The following is a 26,067-nucleotide window of genomic DNA, read 5'->3' as shown; positions in this document are numbered from 1 at the left end:
TCCTGTTCGAATTTTATAGGTTTCTATCAGATCCCTCCCATCTTTCTTCTCCGGTGAAGATTATCCTGACTGATCCAGCCCTTCTTCATACATCATTCTGCTATCCCAGGATGGGATGGGGTCCCAATCTGATCAAATGACTGACTGGTTCTCCATGGCATGATGAGAATGCAGTGGGTCAACATGAACAGTCAGTGCTTGATCCTGTACAGGGATGTTTTACTCCACGTTGCAAATGCCTCATTGCAGCTTGGCGTTTGTGCTATTTTAAATTTTAAATGAAGATAAGGAAACATTCCAGCAGAGCCAGTGAGTTAGTCTCGAGGAGAGGAATGTTGCTTGTTCACACACAGAACACAAATACAAAGTAACGGTCAGCTAAGCGAGTCCGAGTGTTTGATAGAAAGAAACAACGTTTACACATCCAGTGAGTATAAAATTATTATTTTTATTTACTGACGGGGAAAATATAAAAATCAGACGTGAAACGTAAGAACATAAATCCTGACAGTTGGTGCTAAACCTGATGGAAAAATACCTCCACAAGGTCAGAGACAGCTCACCAACCTCTTAGGAATACACTGATGTGTCCCTTTATTTTAAATAGACAAAACATTGTCAATCAAAAAAAATTAAATAATTGAGCACGTGGCAGAAAATTAATGTTAAAAGCTACAGAATGCAACTATAAAAGGCCCCAATCAGTAGTCTTTAAGGAAAACAAATACATTTGGCATTTTATACACAAATGTTACCTTCCCCGCTAAACAGTGATCCAAATGTGCTACAGTAAAATCAGAGACAAAAAAAATACTCTCTTTTCTATAAAGTAAATCACAGAGTAATCGTCCAACACACAAAGCTCCCGTAATTATCAATACATCTAGAACATTTAGTAAAACTACAGAAAACAATATTCTAAATATACGCTTTATTAAACAGACTGCTTCACATTTAATATTTTACGCCCCCAGCATTTCAATTTAACAGGACTCTGGTGGTCAGAAAAGGCATCGTGATGGTATTTAGGGATCCACTTGGTGGAAAGACCAGTGTGGACTGTGTACTCAGTCTGTCTGCCTGCAGAGTCATTTCAATTCTTATGACAATGTCCACGAGCATTTGGCCAAGGATCCTGCATTAACCACGAAAGCAGTTTTACTACAGTAGCAGGCCAGGCTTGGGGCAAGCAAAAAAAAATTTCCTTCATAGGAATTAGTTAAATTCCCCCCTTTATTTTACTTTTAAATTTTTTTTTGGGAAGAAAGAGGGTTAGATTTGGATGATAACGTGGGGGAGCTCACAGTCCAGTCTTCGTATCTATGATTCCAAATGCTTGGCGATTGGCTCAGCTAATGTCCTCACTGTTACCAATGTGGGTGGTTTTGGAGGGGCATCTTTCGGGCTGGCAACTCCCTTGGTAAAGTCCAAGTACAGAAGGAGGTCTTGTGGGTTCAGGTGAGGTAGAGTGGCTTGTCCCTTGGTAACATGCTTCATCAAAGGAAGAGAAACAAGGTATTAGTTTCAGTGAACCCAAACAAACTAAAGAGATCTGTGGCTGGTGGCAGTGCTGTGTTACCATGTGAACATTTCATAGGATAGCAGCAGGAGGAGGCCATTCAGCCCCTTTGAGCCTGCTGTCTCATTCAAATAGGTCATGGCTGATCTTCAACACAATTGTCCATCACTACCCCTGTACCCCTAACTTTTGCTTTAATGTGTAAAATCTAATCAATCTCAGACTTGAACATACTCAATGACAGAACCTCCACAGCTTCTGTGATGAAGAATTCCAAAGCTGCACCCTGCTTTAAGTGAAGAAATCCCTCCTCATCTCACTCACGAAAGGCCTAATCCTCATTCTGAGTCTGTCACCTGGCTTTACATAAGAACATAAGATCTACAAGCTGGAGTAGGCCATTCGGCCCTTCAAGCCCGCTCTGCCATTCAATAAGATCATGGCTGATCTTTCTGTGGACTCAGATCCACTTACCCACGCTTTCACCGTGTGCCTTAATTCCTTTATTGTTGAAAAAAAATCTACCTTAGCTTTAAAAACATTTACTGAAGAAGCGTCAACTACTTCACTGGGCAAGGAATTCCATAGATTAACAACCCTCTGGGTGAAGAAGTTCCTTCTCAATTCAGTCATAAATCTGCTCCCTCTAATCTTGAGGCTATGCCCTCTTGTCCTAACTTCACCTGCCACTGGAAACATCCTCTCTACTTCTATCTTATCCATACCCTTCATAATTTTATATGTTTCTGTGAGACCCCCCTCAATCTTCTGAATTCCAATGAATATAATCCCAATCTACTCAGTCTCTCCTCATAAGCCAACCCCCTCAACTCCGGAATCAGCTTGGTGAACCTCCCCTGCACCCCCTCCAGTGCCAGTACATCCTTTCTCAAGTAAGGAGACCAAAACTGCACACAGTACTCCAGGTGTGGCCTCACCAGGACCCTATACAGCTGCAACATAACCTCTCTGTATCTATGTTCCTCTGCAAAGTTTCAAAGTCCTCTGCACACTTTGCTCTGCCACTCATCTTAGTGTCATCTGCAAACTTTGACACCCTACACGTGGTCCCCAGCTCCAAATCATCGATATAAATTGTAAATATTTGCGGTCCCAACACCGATCCCTGAGGCACACCACCAGTCACTGATTGCCAGCCAGAATAGCATTCATTTATATATAATAGAAAGCGGGACATAACACCAGCGCTTCACCGATGATGTTACCTAGAATGGTGACGAAACATCTGAAAACTAACCTTCCAGCTCAGCGAGCAAACTCACATCCAGAACCTCAACCTGAGCTACAAATCTTCTCAAAACTCACTAGCACTCATTTATCCCCACTCTTTGCTTCCTGTTAGTCAACCAATCCTCTATCCACGCTAATACTTTACCCCTAATGCCATGCATCCTTATCTTATGCAGCAGCCTCTTGTGCGGCACCTTGTCGAAGGTCTTTTGGAAATCTAGGTACACCACATCCACTGGGTCGCCACTGTCCACCTTGCTCGCAATGTCTTCATAGAATTCCAAAAGATTTGTCAAGCATGACCCGCTCTTCATGAACCCATGCTGCATCTGCCAAACGGGACAATTTATATCGAGATGCCTTGCTATTTTTGTCTTGATAATAGACTCAAGCATCTTCCCCACTACAGAGGTTAAGCTAACCGGTCTATAATTCCCCATCTTTTGCCTACCTCCCTTTTTAAACAGTGGCGTCACATTTGCTGTTTTCCAATCTGCTGGGACTGCCCCAGAGTCCAGCGAATTTTAGAAAATTACCACCAGTGCACCTGCTATTTCTCCGCCATCTCTTTTAGTACCCTGGGATACATTCCATCAGGGCCAGGAGACTTATCAATCCTTAGCTCCATTAGCTTGTCCAACGCTACCTCTTCTGTAATAAGGTTTATTTCCAGGTCCTCACCTACCTTCGTTTCTTTGTCAATTACTGGCATGTTATTAGTGTCCTTCACTGTGAAGACTGATACAAAACACCTGTTCAATGCCTCGGCCATTTAGACCATTTCCCCGAACCCAACCAGGAAGAATATCTTTCTGATATTTATTTCATCACACTCTGTATGAATTTTATTTGCTCAAATGAGATCACCTCTCATTCTACAAAATTCCAGAGAAGATAGGCCCAGTCTCCTTAATCTTTCCTTATTGCAGAATTCCTCAATCCCAGCAATTATCATGTGAGTGTTAAACTGCTCCTTTGCTGACATTTTAACAGAGGTTTTAAACCAATTATAAATTGAGGAAAGTATTATCTGAGTACAGCCAGCAAGTAAGCAACAGGGAGTGGGGCTAATTGTTGCACATTGTTGAAACAGCAGACGGTGTGAATTGCATTGGGAATGCAGTCAGTTCTCCCAGGATTAACTTATAAACCAGCAGTTTCAGTCCATTCTATTAATCACTTCTAAGTTTTTGAGAATATTATTGCATTAAATCTATCATCTTTACTTACCTTAAAGAAAATAACTGGAAAATTGTAGTATTGGCCAAATCAGTTCCCACTCCCTTTAATGGTTAATCTTTCTTGAAGATTTTCATCATGCAACAATCAAGAGAATTTTCAAGAATGCCAATGAAATGGAAAATGAACATTTGTACTGTCGGAGAGTAGAGTGGTGGTTAATTAACAAGTGGATTCTGACTGGTTAGAGGAGTTGCTGTGGAGAATGCATTCATTAATGAAGATTGACAGTTAACAGCCATGTTTTGTTTAATTTTGGATCAAGTAGGTTGACTCTGATTGGGATAACACAGTGTAGAGCTGGAGGAACACAGGAGGCCAGGCAGCATCAGAGGATCAGGAAAGCTGATGCTTCGGGTCAGGACCCTTCTTCAAAAAATGGGGAGGGGTAGGAGAGCTCAGAAATAAATAGAGAGGAGGGGTGGAGCTGGGGAAGGTAGGTGGGATGGTGATAGGTGCATGCAGGTAGGCAGTGGTGGGGATTAGTCAGTGAGGTGGGAGGACCGGATAGGTGGGAGAGAAGAGGGACCGGTTGTGTCAGGTCAAGGAAGTGGGGATGAGCGGCAGGGTCGGTCATGGGATGAGGCCGAGGGTGGGGAGATTTTGAAACTGGTAAAGTCCACATTGAGACCATTGAGCTGTAGTCTCCCGAGGCAGGATGTGAGGAGCTGCTCCTCCAGTTTCTGGGTGGCGTTGTTGTGAAACTGGAGGGGTCCCAGGATTGACATGTCACCCAGGGAGTGGGAGGGGGAGTTAAATTGGCTCGCGGTCGGAAAGTGTTGTTGCTTGTCGTGAACAGAGTGCAGGTGATCTACAAAGTGGTCTCTGAGCCTCCACTTGGTCTCACCAATGTAGAAGAGGCCACAACAGGTGCAGCAGCAAACCCCAAGTCGGCAGATGTGCAGGTGAACCTCTGTCTGATGTGGAATCTTTGTTTGGTGCCTGGAATGGGGGTGAGGGGGGAGGTGCAAGGGCAGGTGTAGCACTTCCTGCAGTTGCAGGGAAAGGTGCCGGGTGTGGTGGGGCTGGTGGGGAGTGTGGAGCTGATGAGGGAGTTGTGGAGAGAGCGGTCTGTATGAAAGGCAAAAAGGGGTGGGGAGGGAAATATGGTGGAGTTGGATTGTAGGTGGCGGGAGTGGCGGAGAATGATACATTGGATACGGAGGTTTGTGGGATGGTATGTGAGGACAAGATGGATTCTGACTCTGTTTTTGCTCAGGGGAGAAAAGCACCTACAGTTCTTTCAATCTCTGACTGACTCTGATTGGTCAGCCAGTATCCTGGTGAATGTCCTCTACATCCTCTCCTGTGCAATCACTTCCTTCCTGTGTACGGAGACTAGAACAGCACAAATTACTCCAGCTGTGGCCTAGCCAAAGTCTAATACTGCTTCAGAATAATCTCCCTGCTCTTATAATCTATACCGCAACTGAGAAACGCTAGTGTGTCATTTATCTTCTTAACGATCCTGTTTTCCTGTTGTGCCACCTTCAGGGATCCGTGGGCAGGCACACCAAGACCCCTCTGTTCCTCTGTTTCCCTTCTCTAAGTCATTGATATAAATTGTAAAAAGGTTGGTTTTTTGGCTGAGTCACTATTGGCCGCTGTTTACCTGCAGTGGCTGATGACACAGTCATTGTTGCAGAATTCATTCTCCCACTCGGTGCTCTGTACAGGTGGGTTTGAAACACTAGGACCAGGAGACTGGGCGCTGACTGTGTTCTGGAATTCCGGCTGCATGTGGGCATATCCCTGTACGGCAAGAAGAGAAATTCAGATACATTATCATCTGCAATTCTGCAATCCCAAATCACTGATATTCAAGGGAGCTTCAAATAAGGAGAAAGGAGATCTCTGAGTCATTTATTTTCGCTTGAGAAACATTTAAAATGTGATTCTGTTGATAACTGCATGTCTGGGGCTCTAAATCCATGCAACCTTCCACATTTCTCTAACTTTGAAGAAAGCACAGAGGGAACCAATGATAGCCTGCAGCAGGTCAGAGAATGGTGCTCCTGTGAAAGGGAGTGCCCCAGTCACTGGGCTGCAAATGCTGGAGCTGCGGAGGAAGTTCTCCTGCAGTTCCTGTCTCCATCGCCCAACGGTACTCACCTGCTGGCCTGCTGGAGAGTGAAGCTGTGATGGGGCTTGTAATGGTACCTGATGAGAGATGATTCGCTGGTTCTGCACTGACTGCATGGAGATGGGCTGGTTGAGGACATTGGCCTGTTGCTGCGGCCCTCGGTGGCGATGGTGCTGCAGAGAGAGCTGTTGGTGTAGGGGAGGGCTGATCTGCAGCGATGGAGGGGGAGAGCCACTCAGGGGCATCTGTGACATGACCGTCTTGGAGCTGAGGGTCCGTGAGAGGCCGTGGTGGGAGGGGCCCGAGTAGGTTTGTAGCTCTGGCTGAGGGAGGAAGGAATTTGGTCCAATGTAAGGTGCGGAGGTGTGCGAGGGTAGGTTATAGGGAGGCTGCTTCGGGGGAATCATGTGCGATTGCTGAGATGTCTGGCTGTTCTTTGTTTCCACTTGGTCAGTGTAGCTCTGCAGGACAAAGGCAAATGAGAACGGTCATTAGATTTGCTGCATCAGCTCAACCGAATAGCCTGTTGCTTACACTGGACAATGACTATTCAGTTCCTGTCAGCAGTTGGCCTGATGCTCTCCTCAATCATAAAAAGATTCATGAAAATGATTAGTGGCCAATGTGGCAATGGTTTCCTCACATTGTAGAGTCATACAGCATGGAAACAGGCCCTTTGCTCCATCTTGCCCATGCTGACTACGTTTCTAAACTAAACTAGTCCCATTTGCCTACATTTGCCACTAAACCCTTCCTATCCATGTACCCATCCAGGTGCCTTTTAAATGCTGTAATTGTGCCAGCCTCCACCACTTCCTCTGGCAGCTCATTCCATACACACACACCACCCTCTGCATGAAAAGTTTGCCCCTTAGGTCCCTTGTAAGTCTTTCCCCTCTCACCTTAAACCTATGCCCCTCTAGTTCTGGACTCCCCTACCTTGGGGAAAAGCCCTCGGCTATTCATCTTATCTATGCCCCTCATGATTTTATGAACCTCTATAAAGTTACCCTTCAACCTCTGATGCTCCAGGGAAAAAAGTCCTGGCTTATCCAGCCTCTCCTTATAATCCAAACCGTCCAGTCTCGCTAACATCTTTGTTAATGTTTTCTGCACCCTCTCCACTTTAATAACGTGCTTCCTATAGCAGAATGACCAAAATTGTACACAGTATTCCAAATGTCGCCTTACCAATGTCTTTTACAGCTGTAACATGATGCCCAGCTCCTATACTCAATGCTTTGATTGGTGAAGGCAAGCGTGTCAAATGCCTTGTTTACCAGCCTGTCTATCTGTGAAGCCACTTTCAAGCAATTATGTACTTGAATCCCTAGGTCTCTATGTTCAAGAACATTCCCCAGAGCCCTACCGTTAACTGTGTAAATCCTGCACTTGTTTGTGTTCAGGGGGTATTTACAATCGGTACAAGGCAACATATGCCTTGACCAGTCACTCCTGACGTTGCTGTTTGTTTCACAGGAGAAAGGATGAATTGTATTGATTCGCCCCCAACTCTAAAGTAAAACAAGGAATTGGGGATGTTGGAAATCTGAAACAAGAACAGAAGTTACCGGAGAAACTCAGCAGCTCTGGCTGCATCTGTGGAGAGAGAATCAGAGTTAGTGTTTCAAGGTCCACTGACCCTTCTTTAGAAACGTGTCATACTGGACTTGAAATGTTAACAGTTTCTCTCTCTCCACAGATGCTGCCAGACCTGCTAAGTTTCTCCAGCGATTTCTGTTTTAGTTCCAACTTCATCATATTCAAGAAAGGACATCATTGTGAAAGAAAGTCTCGTTGGAAAGCTTTGTGCCTTTCAGTTTAGTGTAAACACCTCCCAGTTGGGGAGGCTATAACCTAGAGGCATTGTGTCTGGATCAGAGGCTCAGCAAATGTTCTGGGGCCCTGTGTTCAAATCTTACCAAAACAGCGAGTGAAATCTAAATTCAATTTTTAAACAAATAAATGGAATTGCAAATCTAATGATGACCACGAAACAGCTGCCATTTAAACATATCTGGTTCACTAATGTAGTTTAGGGAAAGAAATCTGCTGTCCTTCCCTGTTCAGAGCTACATGTGCCTCCAGACACTCAGTGATGTGGCTGACTCTTAACTGTCAACTGAAATGGACTATAAAACAATCTGAGATAACAAAGTGTGGAGCTAGATGAACACAGCAGGCCAAGCAGCATCTTAGGAGCAGAAAAGCTGACGTTTCGGGCCTAGACCCTTCATCCGTTAAGGTCTCGGCCCGAAACGTCAGCTTCCCTGGTCCCCTGATGCTGCTTGGCCTGCTGTGTTCATCCAGCTCCACACCTTGTTATCTCAGATTCTCCAGCATCTGCAGTTCCCATTATCTATAAAACAACTCGAAACTGTTCTCTCGAGTTCCCATTTGTACTTATTAGCGACTATCTCATATTTATTGTCCCAATTTTGGACTCAGTGTGAGGTTTATGCTGTAAATTATAGGAGATAGTGGTATTTTCCACTGAGTGACTCCCGACTGTGATCTCGTTGAAGCTGCCATTGCTTACCTTGGATACTAAACTGGCTCTGTAGGCCGCAAGTGCTTTCAAATATTCCTTTTTTGCAGCCTCAGTTTTTCTCTTGTATGCCTGTAAAAACAACATAGAATTGCATCATCATTTTATTTTCAAATGAGAAAAGCCATGACTTAAAAGAGCAGGAGATACACTGAGTTCAGTCTCTCACAGTCTTTGGTTGATTGAGTGACTTGAGATTTAAATAAATGGGAACAGGGAGGCATGAGGAGGCAAGGAAGCTCCAGCATTTTCCGTTTGTGGGAAGACAAAAGGAAGGGAGGAGCAAAAGGGAATGAACTGATAAGACAGTGGAGAAAAATAATGTTTAGGCAGCCAGACAGAGTGTGGATGAAGCACAAGAGAGTGGGAAAAGAGAAACTATCAGCTGACTAATTGGTTTATTGTCTCAGTGTGTCTCTCTCTCTCTCTCTCACACACACACACACACACACACACACACACACACACACACACACACACATTTACACTCACACCCCATCTCTCACACACACACACACACACACACACACCCCATCTCTCTCACATACACACACACACACACACATTTACACTCACACCCCATCTCTCACACAGACACACACACCCCATCTCTCTCTCTCTCTCACACACACACACACACACACATTTACACTCACACCCCATCTCTCACACACACACACACACCCCATCTCTCTCACACACACACAGACACACACACACACACATTTACACTCACACCCCATCTCTCTCTCTCACACACACACACACACACACACATTTACACTCACACCCCATCTCTCACACACATATACACACACACACACACACACACACATTTACACTCACACCCCATCTCTCACACACATACACACACACACACACACATTTACACTCACACCCCATCTCTCTCTCTCACACACACACACACACACATTTACACTCACACCCCATCTCTCACACACATACACACACACACACACACACACACACACACATTTACACTCACACCCCATCTCTCTCTCGCACACACACAAACACACACACACACACACACACACACACACACACACACACACACAATCTGACACACACCCTCTCTCTCTCGCACAACCTCACACACACTTTGCACGGACTCCATATTCTTAGAAAACTGCATCATTGAGTCTATCCAGGTGACATATATTGCAAAATTACAACGACATTCACCCTATACATCCCGCCAGTGACACACTAGTGATAGTGCTAGGTCAGAAGGCTCCGAATGCATTGTGGAGCTCTGCAAAATTTCAGAAAGATTTACTCTCACCCCAAATTGCCCCCAGGGATGCTGCAGGGTGATGTAACATTAGGAATGACCCACGATTCCAATTCCATGGCTAACATACAGCTTCATTCAGTATTAATGAATAGTGGCACAGGGTGGCATGGGTGGCACGGTGGCTCAGTGGTTAACACTGCTGCCTCCCAGCACCAGGGACCCGGGTTCGATTCCATCCTCAGGCGACTGTGTGGAATTTGCACATTCTCCCCGTGTCTGTGTGGGTTTCCTCCGGATACTTCAGTTTCCTCCCACAGTCCAAGGATATGCAGTGGATTGGCCATGCTAAATTGCCCGTAGTGTTCAGGGGTGTGTGGGTTATAGGGGGATGGGTCTGGATGGGATGCTCTGAGGGTCGGTGTGGACTTGTTGGGTTCGAAGGGCCTGTTTCCACACTGTAGGGATTCTATAAAAATAAAATAAAGGGCCATGTATACATGATGTGGAGTACCAGTGATTCCCAATGGTGTTAATAAGCATTGTACAAAGTATCTAATCAAACATGACATTTACCCTAAAATAAAACAAAGAGCCGCAGATACTAAAGATCTGAAACAAGTACAGAAAATGCTGGAGAAACTCAGCAGATCTGGCAGTAGTTTGCAGAGAGAAAAATGGAGTTAATATTCCAAGTCTGGTTACTCTTCCTCAGAACCCTTCTGAAATTGAGTTTCTATCGTACTTGCTGTTTTTGTGAAATTGACCCTGCTCACTCTGGCTGGCGAGAAGTCTCACGGCAACACAGAGCGTAAGCTTTACATTGAAGAACTTTAGACTTTGGAGAGCTAATTATTGAAAATCATCTTCTGCTCTTGAAAGAAGGACTACCTCCATTCCAGAATTTTCTTTTGGTGCCTGGTGACAGAAAACTTTAGTATAGAACCAAAAAGATCTCGAGGCATGGTGTCAGATACAGAAGAAATCTGAAGACCAGCTCCCACAGCATAAAACCCTTTGGGACTCACTTGAAAGCCAATACTTTCAAATCTTGTCCTATGTGAGGGACGGTCTGAATTGGGACATTCCAGCCCAGAGTGACTGGTTTACAATTCAATGAGATCATGGTTCATCCATGGACTCCATTTACCTCCTGTAATCTTCCATCTCTTAAAACCATTGGTCGCCAAGAATCTATCAATAAACTATTGCTTTAACACCAATTGGCAATCATGGAAGTGTGTTCCAAACCTCTATCACCAATGGTAGGAATCACCTCTTTTCACTTCAGAAATGATTGGTTCTAATGTTTGCACCGTACTCCCCACAGCACTGGACTTACGAAGGTGAGGTAGGCTTCTCCCAGCAGAAAACCTCACAACCTTTAGAAAGTACTTGGATGAGCACTTGAAATGTCATAACATTCAAGGCTATGGGCCTAGTGTGAGAAAGTGGGACCAGTGTAGATAGGAGTGTATGTTTGGGGTAACTTAATGGGCCAAAGGGCCTCTTCTGTACTATATTCTACACACAGTCTATTCAATGGCATGCCCTGTGATCCACCACAGCAGGGTCCTGGGTGGATGTTGAGAAATTTAACTTCACTTAAGCCATGTACCACATGGGTGGCACAGAAGCTGTCCATTTGGACAAGCAAAGACCCACCCCCAGATGTAGCCCTGAGGGTGAGTGTGGGTACCTGCAGATGGCTCCTGCTGTTGTCATTGACCTTCTGGCTTGCTGGCAATCCGATTATATCTCTTTAGCCTTTAGATGAGCATTACTCTCATTTAGAAAGTGCACAGTCACACTGAAATACCTCACACCACTTCCCACAACCATTTGTTTGCTGTCCTTTGGTGTTGGGCAGGTGTAGATTGTGAACGAAGCTCCACGCCAGAATTATCCAGCACACCATCACAAAAAGGGGAGGCAATGGCCTAGTGGTATTATTGCTGGATAATAAAATGTGAGGCTGGATGAACACAGCAGGCCAAGCAGCATCTCAGGAGCACAAAAGCTGACGTTTCGGGCCTAGGCCCTTCATCAGAGAGGTATTATTGCTGGGCTGTTAATCCAGAGACCCAGGTAACATTCTGGGGACCCAGGTTTGAATCCTGCCACGGCAGATGGTAGAATTTGAATTCAATAAAGCATCTGGAATTAAGAATCTAATGTTTATGACAACAAATCCATTGTTGAGTGTTAGAAAAACCCACCTGGTTCACTAATATCTTTTAGGGAAGGAAACTGCCATCCTTAATTGGTGTGGCCTACATGTGACTCCAGACCCACAGCAATGTGGTTGATTCTGAACTGCCCCCTGGGCAATTAAGGATGGGGCAATAAATGCTGCCTGGTCAGCGATACCCTCATCTAGATTCTTAAGGGGCTTAATAAGGGAGATGTGGAGAGGTTGTTTCCCCTTGTGGGAGAGTCTAGAAGCAGAGGGAATAAACTCAGCATAAATGTAGCCCATTTGAGACAGAGCTGAGGAGGAATTTCTTCTCTCAGAGGGTAATGAATCCATAGAAATTTTAACCGCACAGGATTGTCCAGATTGTGTCAACAAGTATGTTGAAGGCCAAGATAAATTGTTAGTCAGTAAGGAGAATTGAGGTTTATGAGGAAAAGGCAGGAAAGTGGAATTGAGGATGATCAGATCAGCCATGATCTCATCAAATGGCAGGGTAAACGTGATGGGCTGAATGGCCGAGTTCTACTCCTGTATCTAACAGCCAGAAGAATTCTCTGGCGGCTGTACCGGAAGCATCTCGTGTGCTGGGATGGAGAGTACCTGAACCCCAATTAATTTGAATGAAAGCTTCTCCATCTCTCCAGCTGTTGAATGTACAGCACATTTTGTGGTAGTGGTCATTTCCTGGTCACCATCATTCCCGACAACCCCACATACCTGTATGATCCATAAGGATATACTGGTGGCTTCATTCCCCATTGACAGGTTATCAGTGTCTGAGAATGTTGGTTTTTTGGATTGCTGAGGGTGACAGATGGAGGTCGGAGCTGACCAATACTGAGCTCAGTGTGTCCCACCCACAGTGCCTGCTTATTTGAACACCTCAAACAAATCTCCCCTCAACTTTCTCTTCTCTGAGGAATGTAGGCCCAAAGTAGCTATCTCTGATCTACCAAAGTCTAACATCCCTGGAACCATTCTTGTAAAGCTTTTCTGCACCCTCTCTGAAGTCTTCCCCAATCGCTAACTGTCTCCCTGCATGCATTCCGTGACACGCAAGCAAAGCAAAGTGTTCCCAGGCAGAGGTCACATAAACTGATAGGCTCCATCATCAAGCCGTACTCCGGAGAGAGAATTGTCACATGACTAGTTGGGGGCGGGTGGTGGGGAGGATTGGATGCACCTTTTTTTTTATCAAACTGACACTGAACCAAATTGAATGAATAGTGTTGCTCGATTTGGAGACCAATGGGTCGTTGTGAATGGGATCTGGGCACAGGTAATGATTCCATTGGCTGTGGGACTGAGACAGGCCAAACGGTGAAATTCTGTCAGTGAAAGTTTTATTCACGTAGGCCCACAGTGCAGTGGTGGAAATAGTGGACAATTTCCCACAACTGAAAGGATATAAACATCAGCTCGATAAAACCGACATAAACGGAACAGGTTTTAATTCTGAAATTGCACAGTGTAACTAATGAGATTCGGAATGACAAAATGTCCCAATAAATTATCGTGCCTGATGGTTTCTAATTAAAATGAAGCAATGCAAATCATCACAAGGAGTTGCACTAGCAAAGGGTCACTGTGTAGAGGGTAAAAGACAGCTGAACTGAGCATATGCTGGGGTCAAGTTGCTGAGCTGATAAAGTCCCCACAGAATTACCTGTTAATTGGAATTTAAGGAAATGTTCTTGTTTCATAATATATTAATTAAACAGACAGTGTTTCTGGTTCTGAAATAAAAGGTACATGAGTTTGTGTGGCATACTGCTGTCTGACATGGGAATTTATCATGCAGTGACAGACCCTGCGATTACAGAGTATATCCAGTAAATGGAGGAGACTGCTCACTTACTCCAAGATCAGACCAGCGCAGCTGAACCCCCGATTTCTGAATTGTAGCCTTCAACCACTTCCTTGCTGTTATTCCTTCAGAGTTACTCAGTCTCAGGGCCCACTGAATTATGATTAACTTTCAAATCCTCGGTCTAGTTCTCCAGAAGAAAATGATTTTCTGTTTCAAACAGTGAGCAGCATGAGGGACCTGGGCTCAGAGCAGTCAGGAACTGCACTGAGCAGCAATCACTCTAACGGTGATTTAAGCCTTGATGATAATTTGGCTTGGAATTTGAGATGGGCCAGGTGGTGGGAGAGAGCGCTATCTGCTCCCAGTGCTAGGGGTGGTTTTAATTTCTAGGCGAAACGATTGAGTGTTTGTGCTGTGTCAATGATGGTGCTCCCTTATATCGGCTCTCCTTGTTCATCGAGACAGTACGGGCCCCAAGACTGGAATGTGTTTTCAAAGAAGCCTCGGTGAGTTATTGCAGTGCTGCCACGGTGCATGGCATGTGCCAGGGTGAATGTTGAAGGTAGTGGTGCCAATGAAGTGGGCAACTTTTGTTCTGAATAGCACCCAGTTTCCTGAATAAGACGGAGATGAGGAGGAATCTCTTTTCCCAGAGGGTAGCGAATCTATGGAATTCTTTACCTCAGAAGGATATTGAGGGATCCTTACGTATATTTAAGGCTGAGATAGATTCTTAACCAAGAACGGAATCAAGGGTTATGGGGAATAGGCAAGAAAGTGGAGTTGAGGATTATAAACTTGATGGGTTGAATGGCCTACTACTGCTCTTTTTGTCTTTAATGGTCTTATTGTCTAAAGGCTATCATTTGGCAAAATAAATTGAATCTTTCATGTTGCTGCTTATGATAATATCTTCCAAATTTTTATATTACATGTACATATATAGAGACAACTTTGCTTTTTATCTTTTATTTTGAGCCATAAACTCATGCTGCTCCCTTAGACATACATTGGCAGCGCCTTGTGTTCAGTGATTGAGCACCACCGTAAAGAAATTGCAGAAATAGAAGTTCTGATCTATCCAATCAGGTTAGGCTGTTGTGTCCAATTTGGCAACTGTTGGGAGCCTCAGTTAGAAAAACAAGGGATAGCAAGTGACTCAGAGAAAGGTTAGAGCATGAGGGACATTCAATATCAAAGAGTTACCGAGCTTAGGGTCCAAGTAGCTGAAGGCAGGCAGAGCGATTACAGTCGGGGATTCTTGTGAAGCCAAACTGAGAGAATTTCATACTCAGGTAAAGCCACCATAGTCCTGCTAGATCATAGGGCTGCTTTCTCATTAGGGAATGGTGATGGTTTAACCTGAGGGTCACCAGGTCTCAGAGTGAGGGGAGAGGTGGAGAAGGACAGTCCTTCATGGTAACCTCAGCCAGGGGCAAAAACTAAACCCACACTGTTGGAGTCATTACAAACTAGCCATCCTGCCAATTGAACTAACTGAACTCCTCTCTAACATTTGTCAGGTTGAAGAAAATTCCAGAGATTGAATGGGGGTGTGAGCATTGTGGGATTTTAAGACAAGGATAATCTGAAGTGTTTCTGGATGGAGAGAGGAGAGAGAATCTGCCTGTTTCTTTCCCCCTGTCTGCCAGTGTAATCAGTATTAGCAAAATAAAGACCAAATGTGAACCTGCCACTCTATATAAAACAATTTGCCGTGGGTTTCTTTTCTCGTTTGTGCAATGATCTTGCGGTGACGTTGGATTTAGTTTGTAAAGGATTAATCTTCAGACATGAAGAAGCTGTTTGGATTGTGTTGGTCACTCCCAGAGTTGATTTAGCTGAGAACACAGTGTTGTCATGCAGACAAGTACAGATTGCTCCAGAGAGAGTGAGATGAGGAAAGCTATCACTGACCGTTCTCTGCGGATTGAGATAAGGATAATATGGGACAGAGTAAGAGCTCACACACACACACGACACAGTCTCATTTACAGGTCATCGCTCTGACTGTCAGCTTGATTGATCAACTATAGCCAGATTGAGGAAGGGACCAAATATTTTCAGTATATCTGCGTCTATGTGAGATGATAGACTTGGAGTAAACCTACGGATGAGAGGCTGCTTCATAATGTTGGCAAACATTCATTGATGAGGGTCAAAACTGGTTTGTCAGAGAGAGGCTCTACTGTAAGTGCTGTTATGAGCTAACACAGCTGGCCCTGAAGACTGAAGCAACATTGCTATGCTGCATCATACTCTCATCATCGAGCTGACTGAGCTAAACAACACCGAGAGCCGAACACACTGCACAGACCCAAAACGGTTAAGTCGGTTCAGAGTGTAATTTCCAGAACAGGTGTCCTTGAAGCAAATGGAAGGACAAGGAAATTGCTAATCTCGTATTCCTGAGCATGACTGAAATCACTAGGCAACAGCACAAATAAAAACCAGGGAATGAGGACATTAGCAGAGTCTCTCAGGACAAACATGAATCTTTGGTGAGAAAGAATTGGCAAGCAGGAGTAAAAGTGAACAATGTGTGGAACGTGACTGTGCAAATGTACCCTGTGTAAACACAGCAGTTAATGAGGGGCAATGGACAATGTAGCTAGCCAGACAGAACATGCAGATTGGTTTCATTCTGATATCTAACAAAGAGAGGCAAATAGACAGGCTCAATACCCAGCAGGCAGTGGGAAGGCTGTTTTTGTGGCGAAGACACATCATCACACTTGGGCTGTGTACCTACCAAATCAATGGGAAAATTCAAACAGAAATTGCTGGAGAAACTCAGCAGGGCTGGCAGCATCTGAGGAGTGAGTTAGTGAATCGAGTCCAGTGATCCTTCTTCAGAAAATTAATCTTCTCACTATATAGGGGTTTCTCACATGTGTGAGTGAATCAACCAGGAAGGACTGAAAATTGAAATCAAACCAAGGCAATAGTGTATAAAAACCAGAACTGTGGACGCTGTAAATCAGGAACAAGGCAATAGTGTGCTCCTCAAGGGGAGCTATGAGGCTTTATCAAGTCACACACAGCATCATGGTGCTGTCCTGCAACTTCTTCAGGATGGTGAAAGCTCAGGAACTGTGGGATTGTAGGGTCTCAGGATGGCACCATGAGCTGTGGAACCAATGCTGGAGTTCGAGGGGGGCAAAACCCACGGGCAATGTGGGGGAACGGGACAGAGATGTCGAGATGACAGACTTTGATTGGACCAACTGCAGCATGACCCGACTTCAGTTCTGTTTTGGCTGGGTTACAGTTGGTGTTTTGGATCTGCTCGGTCACCCTCAGAGATATTCCCATGAGGAGAAAGGCAGGAGCTCCTAAATACTTCAAACATGGTTTGAAAGAGATGGCTGGTTTAGTCGGATGAAGGGTGACTGGAACCAAAGGCTTGACTTCTAGCCATTTCTGAGATTGGAGGTAGACATCCCCTAAAACATCATGCACCCCACTTTTGCACCTTCAACCTGACCTGGGCCTTCTTCCTGAGCTGGGATGGGTTAGGGAGAGGGCTTAGAGCTACAGTTACTTCCTCTCTCCTCTACCACACAGTGGTCTTTGTTAGAATATTGGCTAGGGCTGTCTCCAGTGTGAATCCCCTTCTCGCTCACTGTGATTCAGGGTCTAACACCCATTTTCACTGAAGGAAGGCTTCAGAAGCTCACAGGGAAATTTCTGCCTCACTTCACAGAATTGGCCAGGAATCCCTCAGATAGTTTCAGGGTCATGGTGTTACCTCACTCCTACTCCTTATCCCCAACTGCCTTTGAACTTTGGTTGCGAGAGCTGTGGCTTTCAGCTCTTGTGCAGCACTGATAGAGTGCTGTCATGTTGCAGGTACCACTTTTCAGGTGAGACATTAAACTGAGATCCCACCAACTGATGTCACTGAATACAGAACAGCATTGGCTCATGACTTGAGGCTAAAATTCTCACCTTTGCTTCCAATTCCCTCCATGGTCTTACCCCTCCCTAAATCTGTCACCTCCTCTGGCTTTTCAACCCAACTAAGCCCCTCTTTGTGGTCCTGTAAGTCTGGCCTCTTGAGTATCCCTGATTATATCACTCTGCTATTGGCGATTGTGCTTTCAGCTGTTTGTGCCCAAAGGTCCTTCTTAAACCCCTTTGCCTGATGTCAAATAGTGCTTTAGGAAGCATGTTAGAATTTTCTTTTATGGAGTTCAATGCGAATAAACGTGAGGTGATTCACTTTTGGAAGAATAATAGGAAGGCAGAATACTGGGTCAATGGAAAGATTCTTGGTAGTGTGGATGTGCAGAGGGATCTTGTTGTCCATGTACGTAGATCCCTGAGAGCTGCCACCCAGGTTGATGGTGCTGTTAAGAAGGCTTACGGTGTTTTAGGTTTTATTGGTAGAGGGATTGAGTTCTGGAGCCTTGATTCATGCTGCAACTGTACAAAACGCTAGTGCAGCCTCATTTGGAATATCGCGTGCAGTTCTGGTCGCCCCATTACAGGAAGGATGTGGAAGCATTGGAAAAGGTACAGAGGAGATTTACCAGGATGTTGCCTGGTCTGGAGCACAGGCCCTATGAAGAAAGGCTGAGGGACTTGGGTCTGTTCTCATTGGAGAGAAGGAGGCTAAGAGGGAATTTAATAGAGACATAGAAGATGATCAGAGGATTAGATAGGGTGGACAGTGAGAGCCTTTTTCTGAGGATGATGACTTCAGCTTATACAAGGGGGCATAGCTACAAATTGAGGGGGGATAGATTTAAAATAATGTCAGAGGCAGGTTCTTTACTCAGAGAGTGGTAAGGGTGTGGAACGCCCTGCCTGCCAATGTAGTTAACTCAGCCACATTAGGGACATTTAAACAGTCCTTGGATAAGCATATGGATGATGACAGGATAGTGTAGGGGGAGGGGCTTAGATTAGTTCACAGGTCAGTGCAACATCAAGGGCCGAAGGGCTGTTCTGCGCTGTATTGTTCTATGTTCTATGTTCTAACAGGCAATTCATAAATGCAAGATTGTTCACTGTATGTTCTCCCCCACCACCGATGCTCAGTAGCAGCAGTGTGTACTATCTACAAGACGCACTGCAGAAATTCACCAAAGATCCTCAGGCAGCACCTTCCAAACCCATGACCACTTCCATCTAGAAGGACAAGGGCAGCAGATACAGGGGAACACCAGCCCTGTGTAATGACTGTAGCAAGGTCAGCCAGGTGAAATTCATGGTATCTGTGTTCCAGGGGCCCCTGGCTAGCAGCTAAAAAGGGGCAGTCTCAAAGATACCACTACTCTGAGAGCAGGCTCTGATCAAGGCAGTCTGTAGGCAAGGACGGCTCAAGTGTCAGTAAAGGGTGACTTGGTGACAGGGTACCAGTCTCTGTGGAGTTATTTCAACCTGCAAGATCCCCCCCAAGCCGCTCACCGTCCTGACTTGGAAATTTATCACTGCTCCTTCGTTGTCGCTGGGTCAAAATCCTTGAATACCCTCCCTAAGGGGCATTGCAAGTGGGCCCACATCTCATGGACTGCAGCGGTTCTAGAGGGCAGCTCACCCCCACCTTCTCAAGGGGCAGCTCGGGACTTGCAATAAAATGCTGGCCCAGTCAGCGACACTCACATCACGGAAGTGAATTTAAAATAAACCTTGGCAGTCATGTTTGCGCAAAGGTCATTCACTGTGAGGTTTTTTTTGGGATACGATATGATTCTATATTTAAATACAAATCCTTCCATCTCTCTTTACTTCAAGAGAAGGTAAAAGCTCAAATCCCACAGATCCGGGTCCCTCAGTCAGCGAGATTGCTGCCTCTCATGCTGTGGAATGAATCCTTAACCACATTTCTAGAGATTAGACAACAATGTTTTCTGTAGATAACAAAGTATGGAGCTGGATGAACACAACAGGCCAAGCAGCGTCTTAGGAGCACAAAAGCTGACGTTTTGGGCCTAGACCCTTCCTATGTTTTCTGTACCCCTCTTATTCATCCAGCAGATGTAAATGCTCATTACTTTGTAACCAAACCCTCTTACTGATTGTAAAACACTTACACTCAAACAGATAAAACCACTGCCGAAAGCACTGGCTGTACAATTGACTGGATTGATCCTTAGTTCACTCAGACTGTTCTATCCAGTCAGTTCTCCTCATGCTTCAAACTCTCCAACCCTTTGTTCCCGTACTACCTGCCAAACTGATGCCTTGGGTTAACTGATTAATGTAGGCGTTTGTTGATTGCGAATGCTAATGTTTCCAGTATTGAAATACTTCAAGCACTGAAAACTTCTCCTGTCTCCCCGAATCTCGGGGCAGCTTGAATATTTATGAGTGAGTGCAATTGTTTTGCATCTCTTCACCCTCTTTCTCCCTTTAGTGGAGATCTGGAACAAATGTTCAGACTTAACGATGACCCACATGAATCCTCCTTCTGTGGCCAGCAGGTCAGACTCAAAACGAGAGACTTCTGCCTCAGAAAGTGGGATCACATCTAACAGAACCACTCAGAAAACCCCAGTGTCGGTGTTCGAGTCTGGCTGAGGACACTGACTGCTACGGCACTGAGCTTTTACTCTCTCACAATCTGCTTTGAAAAGCATTCTGAGGGAGGGTCACCGGACCTGAAACGTTAACTCTGTTTTCTCCTTCACAGATGCTGCCAGACCTGCTGAGCTTTTCCAGCAACTTTGTTTGTGTTGGAAAAGCTCCCTGTTTTCTGTTTTGTGCAAATCCTCCAGTTAAATCAATAAATCCAGTCAACTGGAAGCAATGCTCAGTATCTATAATAAACAGAGTGTAGAACAGAAGCTTAAGCATTCCTTCTTTTCTCTCCATACCTGTTTCTGCTCCTCTCCAAGACCATCCCACATGGAGGCGACAATTTTAGAAACATCTCCGAAAGTTGCATTGGGATTTTGTCCTTTAATTGCAGCTTGTGTGTCTCGGAAGAAGAGAGCATAGGCAGAGACCGGTTTCTGTGGCTCATTTGGGTCCTTCTTCTTCTTCTTTTTTTGTGTCTTCACCTTCTTCCCAATGTCCACCGATGGTCTCTTCTCTCCGGTAATCTGTAAGGGAAGGAGTTGGTCAATTTTGACCTGATCTCTTTCGCTGCGACACCTCTCAGTGGAAAAGTTAGCGTGTGACACTGGCGTGGTTCACATACCCTGACCAGTTCCACCAAAAGGCCTCATCATGTGATAGCCTGCCTCTCCTCCCACATTGATCACTCAAGTTATCCAACCTGACCTTGCCCCATCCTCCAAATCCCACAGCAAAGTGAAGCGGTTCTTGTGCTGAAGGTGCAGGAGGATCTTTCCCAGGATGTAGGCACTGTCCTGTGAAGGGAGATCAGCTAAATTGGGTCTGTATCCCCTAGAATTTTGAGGAATGAGCAGTGATCTCATTGACACCTACAAAAGAGCAAAAAGGTACGGACAGGCTTGAAGCAAGTGAAAGGTTGAAATGGTTGAGGGGTCGAGAAGCCGAACACCCGATGTAAAAATAAGCAGATGCCAGTTAGGATTGGAGTGGGAAATGTTTTCACTCAGACGGTTGTGAATGTTTGCAAGATTCAGAGGGTGTGTAAGCTGACTCTGAGGTATATATAACCTCATTGTTAAGGATGAGGCTGATAGATTCCTGATTATGGGAATAATGTTGTTTGATCAGCTGCGATCATATTAAATGACATTGTAGGCTTGAGGGGCTGAATGGCCCACTGCTGTTACTTTGTTCATTACCTGATAGCTAACTGGCTCTTCACTGTGAAAGGCAACTCTGCCACCCTCGATCCCCCTCTCATAAACCCATGCATATACCCCCCATATCCCACTCCCATCACCTGCCCTCCCCCACACTCATTACCCCCAATCCCCATTACTCCCCATCCTCATTACTGCTCACACTAATCATCCCCTCCAATTCTCATCTCACCCCAATTCCCATTATATCCAATATCCATCACCCCACTCCCATTACCCCCGCACCTCTATCACCGCCCACTCCCATCACCCCCCATTCCCAATACCCTCTCACCTCCATCAACCTCCACTCCCATCACTCCCCAACTCCCATTACCCCCACACCTCCATTACCCTCCACTCCCATCATGCGCCCATTCCCATTACATCCCAACCCATCACCTCCCCCACTCCCATTACCTCCACACCCCCATCACTCCCTCACTCCCATTACTCCTGTACCCCCATCATCTCCCACAGTCCCATCAACTCCCCACTCCCATCACCCCTCATGCCCCCCCTACACACACTCGTCCTGGTCCAGGATACAGGGGCCTGCTGAAACCGATGGAACAGCCCTCAATCTTCAATACTTTTAGTAAAAGTTTTAACAGAAAATGAACATTGTATCTGATGATTTTTCTCCCAGGTTTTGCTTGATCTGGAGATTCTTTGAAACTCCAGGCCATTCTGACAGGGCTGGCCACCTTCATCGTGTTTTTATCACAGAAATGAAAGGTCTTGCAAAACAGTGTCTCTGTGTCCACAGGCAGTAAACATACAAGCCCTCAAAGTGGTAATGTGACATGTTGGCGCTGTATTGCTCATGAGCCTGTAACTGAGCTGAATCACTGAATCACATGCACATGCGGAGGACGTATGCCCAGCTTTCATTTATCCTGCTCTTCCCCCACTCATCATGCCTCTTCTCCCCTACGCTCAGTGTCTTCTTATCCCCCTTCAGTTTCTTGCTCTATGTACACTCCCCAACCTATCTTGCCACCTTCAATCAAACCAATTACACAGAAGGCCAACACTGATCACTTCCGTCTCCCACTCTCTTCCCACATGGTCCAGACCTTTGGCAGAGGAGAGTCAATGCAGAGAAGTGTGAGGTAGTGCATTCTGATTGGAAGAATGTTGAAGGACAACATAAAGTAGTGGGTCCTCATCTCACCCAGTTCCATTGTTATCTAATTATTGTCAGAGAATCACTTGCAAATGATTTGTCTTCCTGTTTCCACACTGTTACCTCTGATGACCCCAGTGACCCAGCTTTGGCTCCTTCTATCTCTCATCTACATGCTGTCGCTCGACACTGACCTTAGCACTGCGTTTCACACATACCCTGAGGTTCCTAGCTCGAATTCACCACCAGCTCTCCCAAGTCAGCCATTATTGTTAAATTATCAGACTGTATCTCTGACACCTAGAACAGGAGCGGCAAATACTGTTCTGAAGAAACAGGAGCAGGAAGGACATTAATGTGTTGCAGGCAGCTCTGAGAAGGTTTACCAGCCTAATACCTGGAGAGGGCTGATTTTATGAGTACAGTAGGACAGAATGGGCCTGTATCCGCAAAGATTAAGAGTGACTAAAGGCTCTTGACCAGGCAAGGATGTGGAAAGGATGTTTTCTCTTTTGCCTCGGGAGAATCTAGAACTGGAGGTCAGAGTTTAAAATTAAGGTGCCACCCACTTAAAGCAGACATTATTCTTGCGAGTGTGTTGGAAATACAATATTCTGTCTAATGAACAAGGCAAAAAATTGCTCTATTTGCAAAAATGAAGCTTATGTTTTAGAAAATTTACTCTGAGCATGAGCAAATAGTTTGTGACTTCAGAACGAGACAATTTTTAAAAATATCTAACAAAGAAAATGAAAGTTAACTCACTTCCCTCTCCCTCTCCCCTCCCCTGTCTCTCCATCACTGAATCCCTCCCCTGCTCCAATGATCCTGTGAGAATTTCCTTCCAATATTACAATCCTACTTTGAGTGCAGCTAGTCACTTCCAGCTGTTGTGAGATTCAGGTCAGGTGAGTCATGGCAGGACAGACCACAGTAATTAATAGCTGAAAGCCTGATGCTCAAGACACACAGAAACAGGAATTGCTGGAAAAGCTCAGCGGGTCTGGAAGGGTCACTGGATCTGAAACGTTAACTCCGATTTCTCTCCGGAGATACCGCCAGACCTGCTGAGCTTCTCCAGCAATTCCTGTTTTTGTTTCTGATTTCCAACATCTGCAGTTCCTTAAGTTTTCATTGGTGATTATGACTATCCCAGGAGGAGATCCACTAAGGTTAGATCAGTTGGTCAGAGCAGGTGGATCTAACCAGCTGAAGAGTTAGCCCTGGAGTACTCACTACCAGCACCGAATGGGAGCTGTTCTGATTTCTGGTGTTATCTTCTGGTGTCTTACTCAACATAAATTAGACACAAAAAATAGAAAACACTCTTTCTTATTCAAATAATGTGTTGTTTTCATCTCTTCTGTTCTGCTTCAGGAATTTAGCCCCTAATGTGTTCTGAATATTTATAGCACCTTTACTTCTGAGAATAAATTTGCATTCTACACTCACAATGTTTACTAAGGATTCAGAAATGACTGAACTAAATTATGGAGAGCTCGAATGGCTTGCCTGGTCCATGACACGTCCTCAGCGCAGTGATGTTAGGACAGGTATGCACACACTGGCTATGGAACAAAGGAATGAGGCAGGTAGAAGCAAAGATTGAGTTGTACCTTGGACAGATGGTCAGACTCCTCTTCATGTGTTGAGCTTGAGGGCGAGGGGGTGGCAGACTTGCTTCCAGGGGGCGAGGGAGAGCCGTGAGTCAGAACGCTCCTAGCTACATTCAGACTGACCTGTGCATTCAGTTGGGAATGGCTAATGGCAGACATGTGACTGGGCGGCATGATCCCTGACCGACTGACCAATGGGTGTTGAGGTCCTGAATCGTATTGGGGACCCTCTGGATGACCCATTCCATGCATCTGGAGAATAAAGATGAATTTTGAACAGCACATTAGTTGCCTGGGCTAGGAACTAGTTTCCACATTTTTCAGAAAAAAAATCATTGTCGAAAAAAAATTCATGGTGATAAACTGAAGCTCCAAATTATCACTAGCTCAGGTCCTAGGGTTGTCTAAGGCCAGGTCACTGTGTAGACAATGACTGAGGGATTATAGTCCTCTCTCAGGTTTAGGGGTAGTTCAATCAATTGGAAATATCTTGGAATTTCCAGGCTGCTATGGCAGTAGGTTCTGAAAAAAATCTCCAGAATTGCCCACTTTGCCATCACGGTATGTCTTTGAAACTGGGATAAGATGGGATCTGGTGTTGAATGTAAAACTTAATAGGCACCACCAGGATACATGAACATCAAGTAGCCACAAAACGACATGACCCACTATCACTCGTATCCTTACATACAGATGAGGAAGGACACCACTTTGATTGGGACAACACATCCATCCTAGGACAAGCCAAACAGAGACACACACGAGAATTCCTAGAAGCATGGCATTCCAACCAGAACTCCATCAACAAACACATTGATTTGGAGTCAAACTACCATCCCTGAGAAAAAGAACAGGAAATGACATCACCAACACAGGAAATGACATCACCAACCCAAGGAAACCTAAACACATAAATAGAAAGCGAGCCATAACACCAGCGCTTCGTCGGAGGCTCACTGATGACGTTACCTAGAATGGTAACGAAACGTCTGAAAACTAACTTTCCAGCTCAGCGAGCAAATTTACATCCAGAACCTCAACCTGACCTACAAATCTTCTCAAAACTCGCCTTAATATTCACATGTATTCATCAACAGTAAATTGGTAAATGTTTTAAAATTATATGGAAGTGATTAGAAGATTAGTTTTAGGAAAATAAATTAGCCTTTTCCTAGATCTAGCCCACACTGCCCATCTCTTTAGCAGTTCTCTCATTTCTTTCTCACACTGAATACACTTACTGTCAGCGATACACCATCCATATCCAGCCTTTTGCGCACCTGCTTATAATAATGATTGAGATATTGGGGCCAGGCTTTCAACCATCTCTGTCCGCAGCCCAAGACCTCCCTTCCTAAACCTCTCTACCTCCTTTAAGACGCTCCTTGAAACTTAGCACATTGGTCAAGCTTATTGCTCATTGTCTTAAATGAATACAGGTTGTTACTTCACAGATCTGCCCTGAAACTTCCATCATTAATGCTGTAGCCCCCTTGTATAAATGACTGTTTTCAGGCCCTTCATTTTACAGTCTGACTCTCCAATGTTGGTTTTGTATCGTGGTCTTTTATCCTTTTCCCCAGGTAAACAGTCCCATAGATTCACTTCACCATCTTCCCAGTTAGTGGGGAAGATTGCACTGACAATATCTCGACATCTGCTCTTTGCTGCTGCCTGAGAAACTGCTGGTGAC

At 45.0% G+C, this 26,067-nt stretch overlaps 1 protein-coding gene across 6 annotated transcripts in view; it reads right to left on the bottom strand.

Annotated features, from left to right (window-relative positions):
• Positions 1-428: 428 nt before the first annotated feature.
• The window catches only part of tox2 (TOX high mobility group box family member 2), a 203,793-nt gene continuing 178,154 nt past the window's right edge, over positions 429-26,067 (bottom strand). For 3 of the 6 annotated variants that reach the window (XM_048550571.2, XM_048550574.2, XM_048550573.2), the window contains exons 4-9: positions 24,375-24,626; positions 20,727-20,954; positions 8,632-8,712; positions 6,122-6,553; positions 5,622-5,761; positions 429-1,491 (exon numbers count right to left, since the gene is read on the bottom strand). In XM_048550571.2, coding sequence (XP_048406528.1) covers positions 1,455-1,491; positions 5,622-5,761; positions 6,122-6,553; positions 8,632-8,712; positions 20,727-20,954; positions 24,375-24,626 — 1,170 coding nt within the window. In that variant the 3' untranslated portion in view covers positions 429-1,454. The remainder of the gene's footprint in view (positions 1,492-5,621; positions 5,762-6,121; positions 6,554-8,631; positions 8,713-20,726; positions 20,955-24,374; positions 24,627-26,067) is intronic. The other 3 variants (XM_048550572.2, XM_048550576.2, XM_048550577.2) reach the window with 3 other exon arrangements.

Source organism: Stegostoma tigrinum, chromosome 19 (assembly GCF_030684315.1).
Source record: "Stegostoma tigrinum isolate sSteTig4 chromosome 19, sSteTig4.hap1, whole genome shotgun sequence".
NCBI lineage: Eukaryota > Metazoa > Chordata > Chondrichthyes > Orectolobiformes > Stegostomatidae > Stegostoma > Stegostoma tigrinum.
This window is presented reverse-complemented; position numbering and strand designations above follow the sequence as displayed.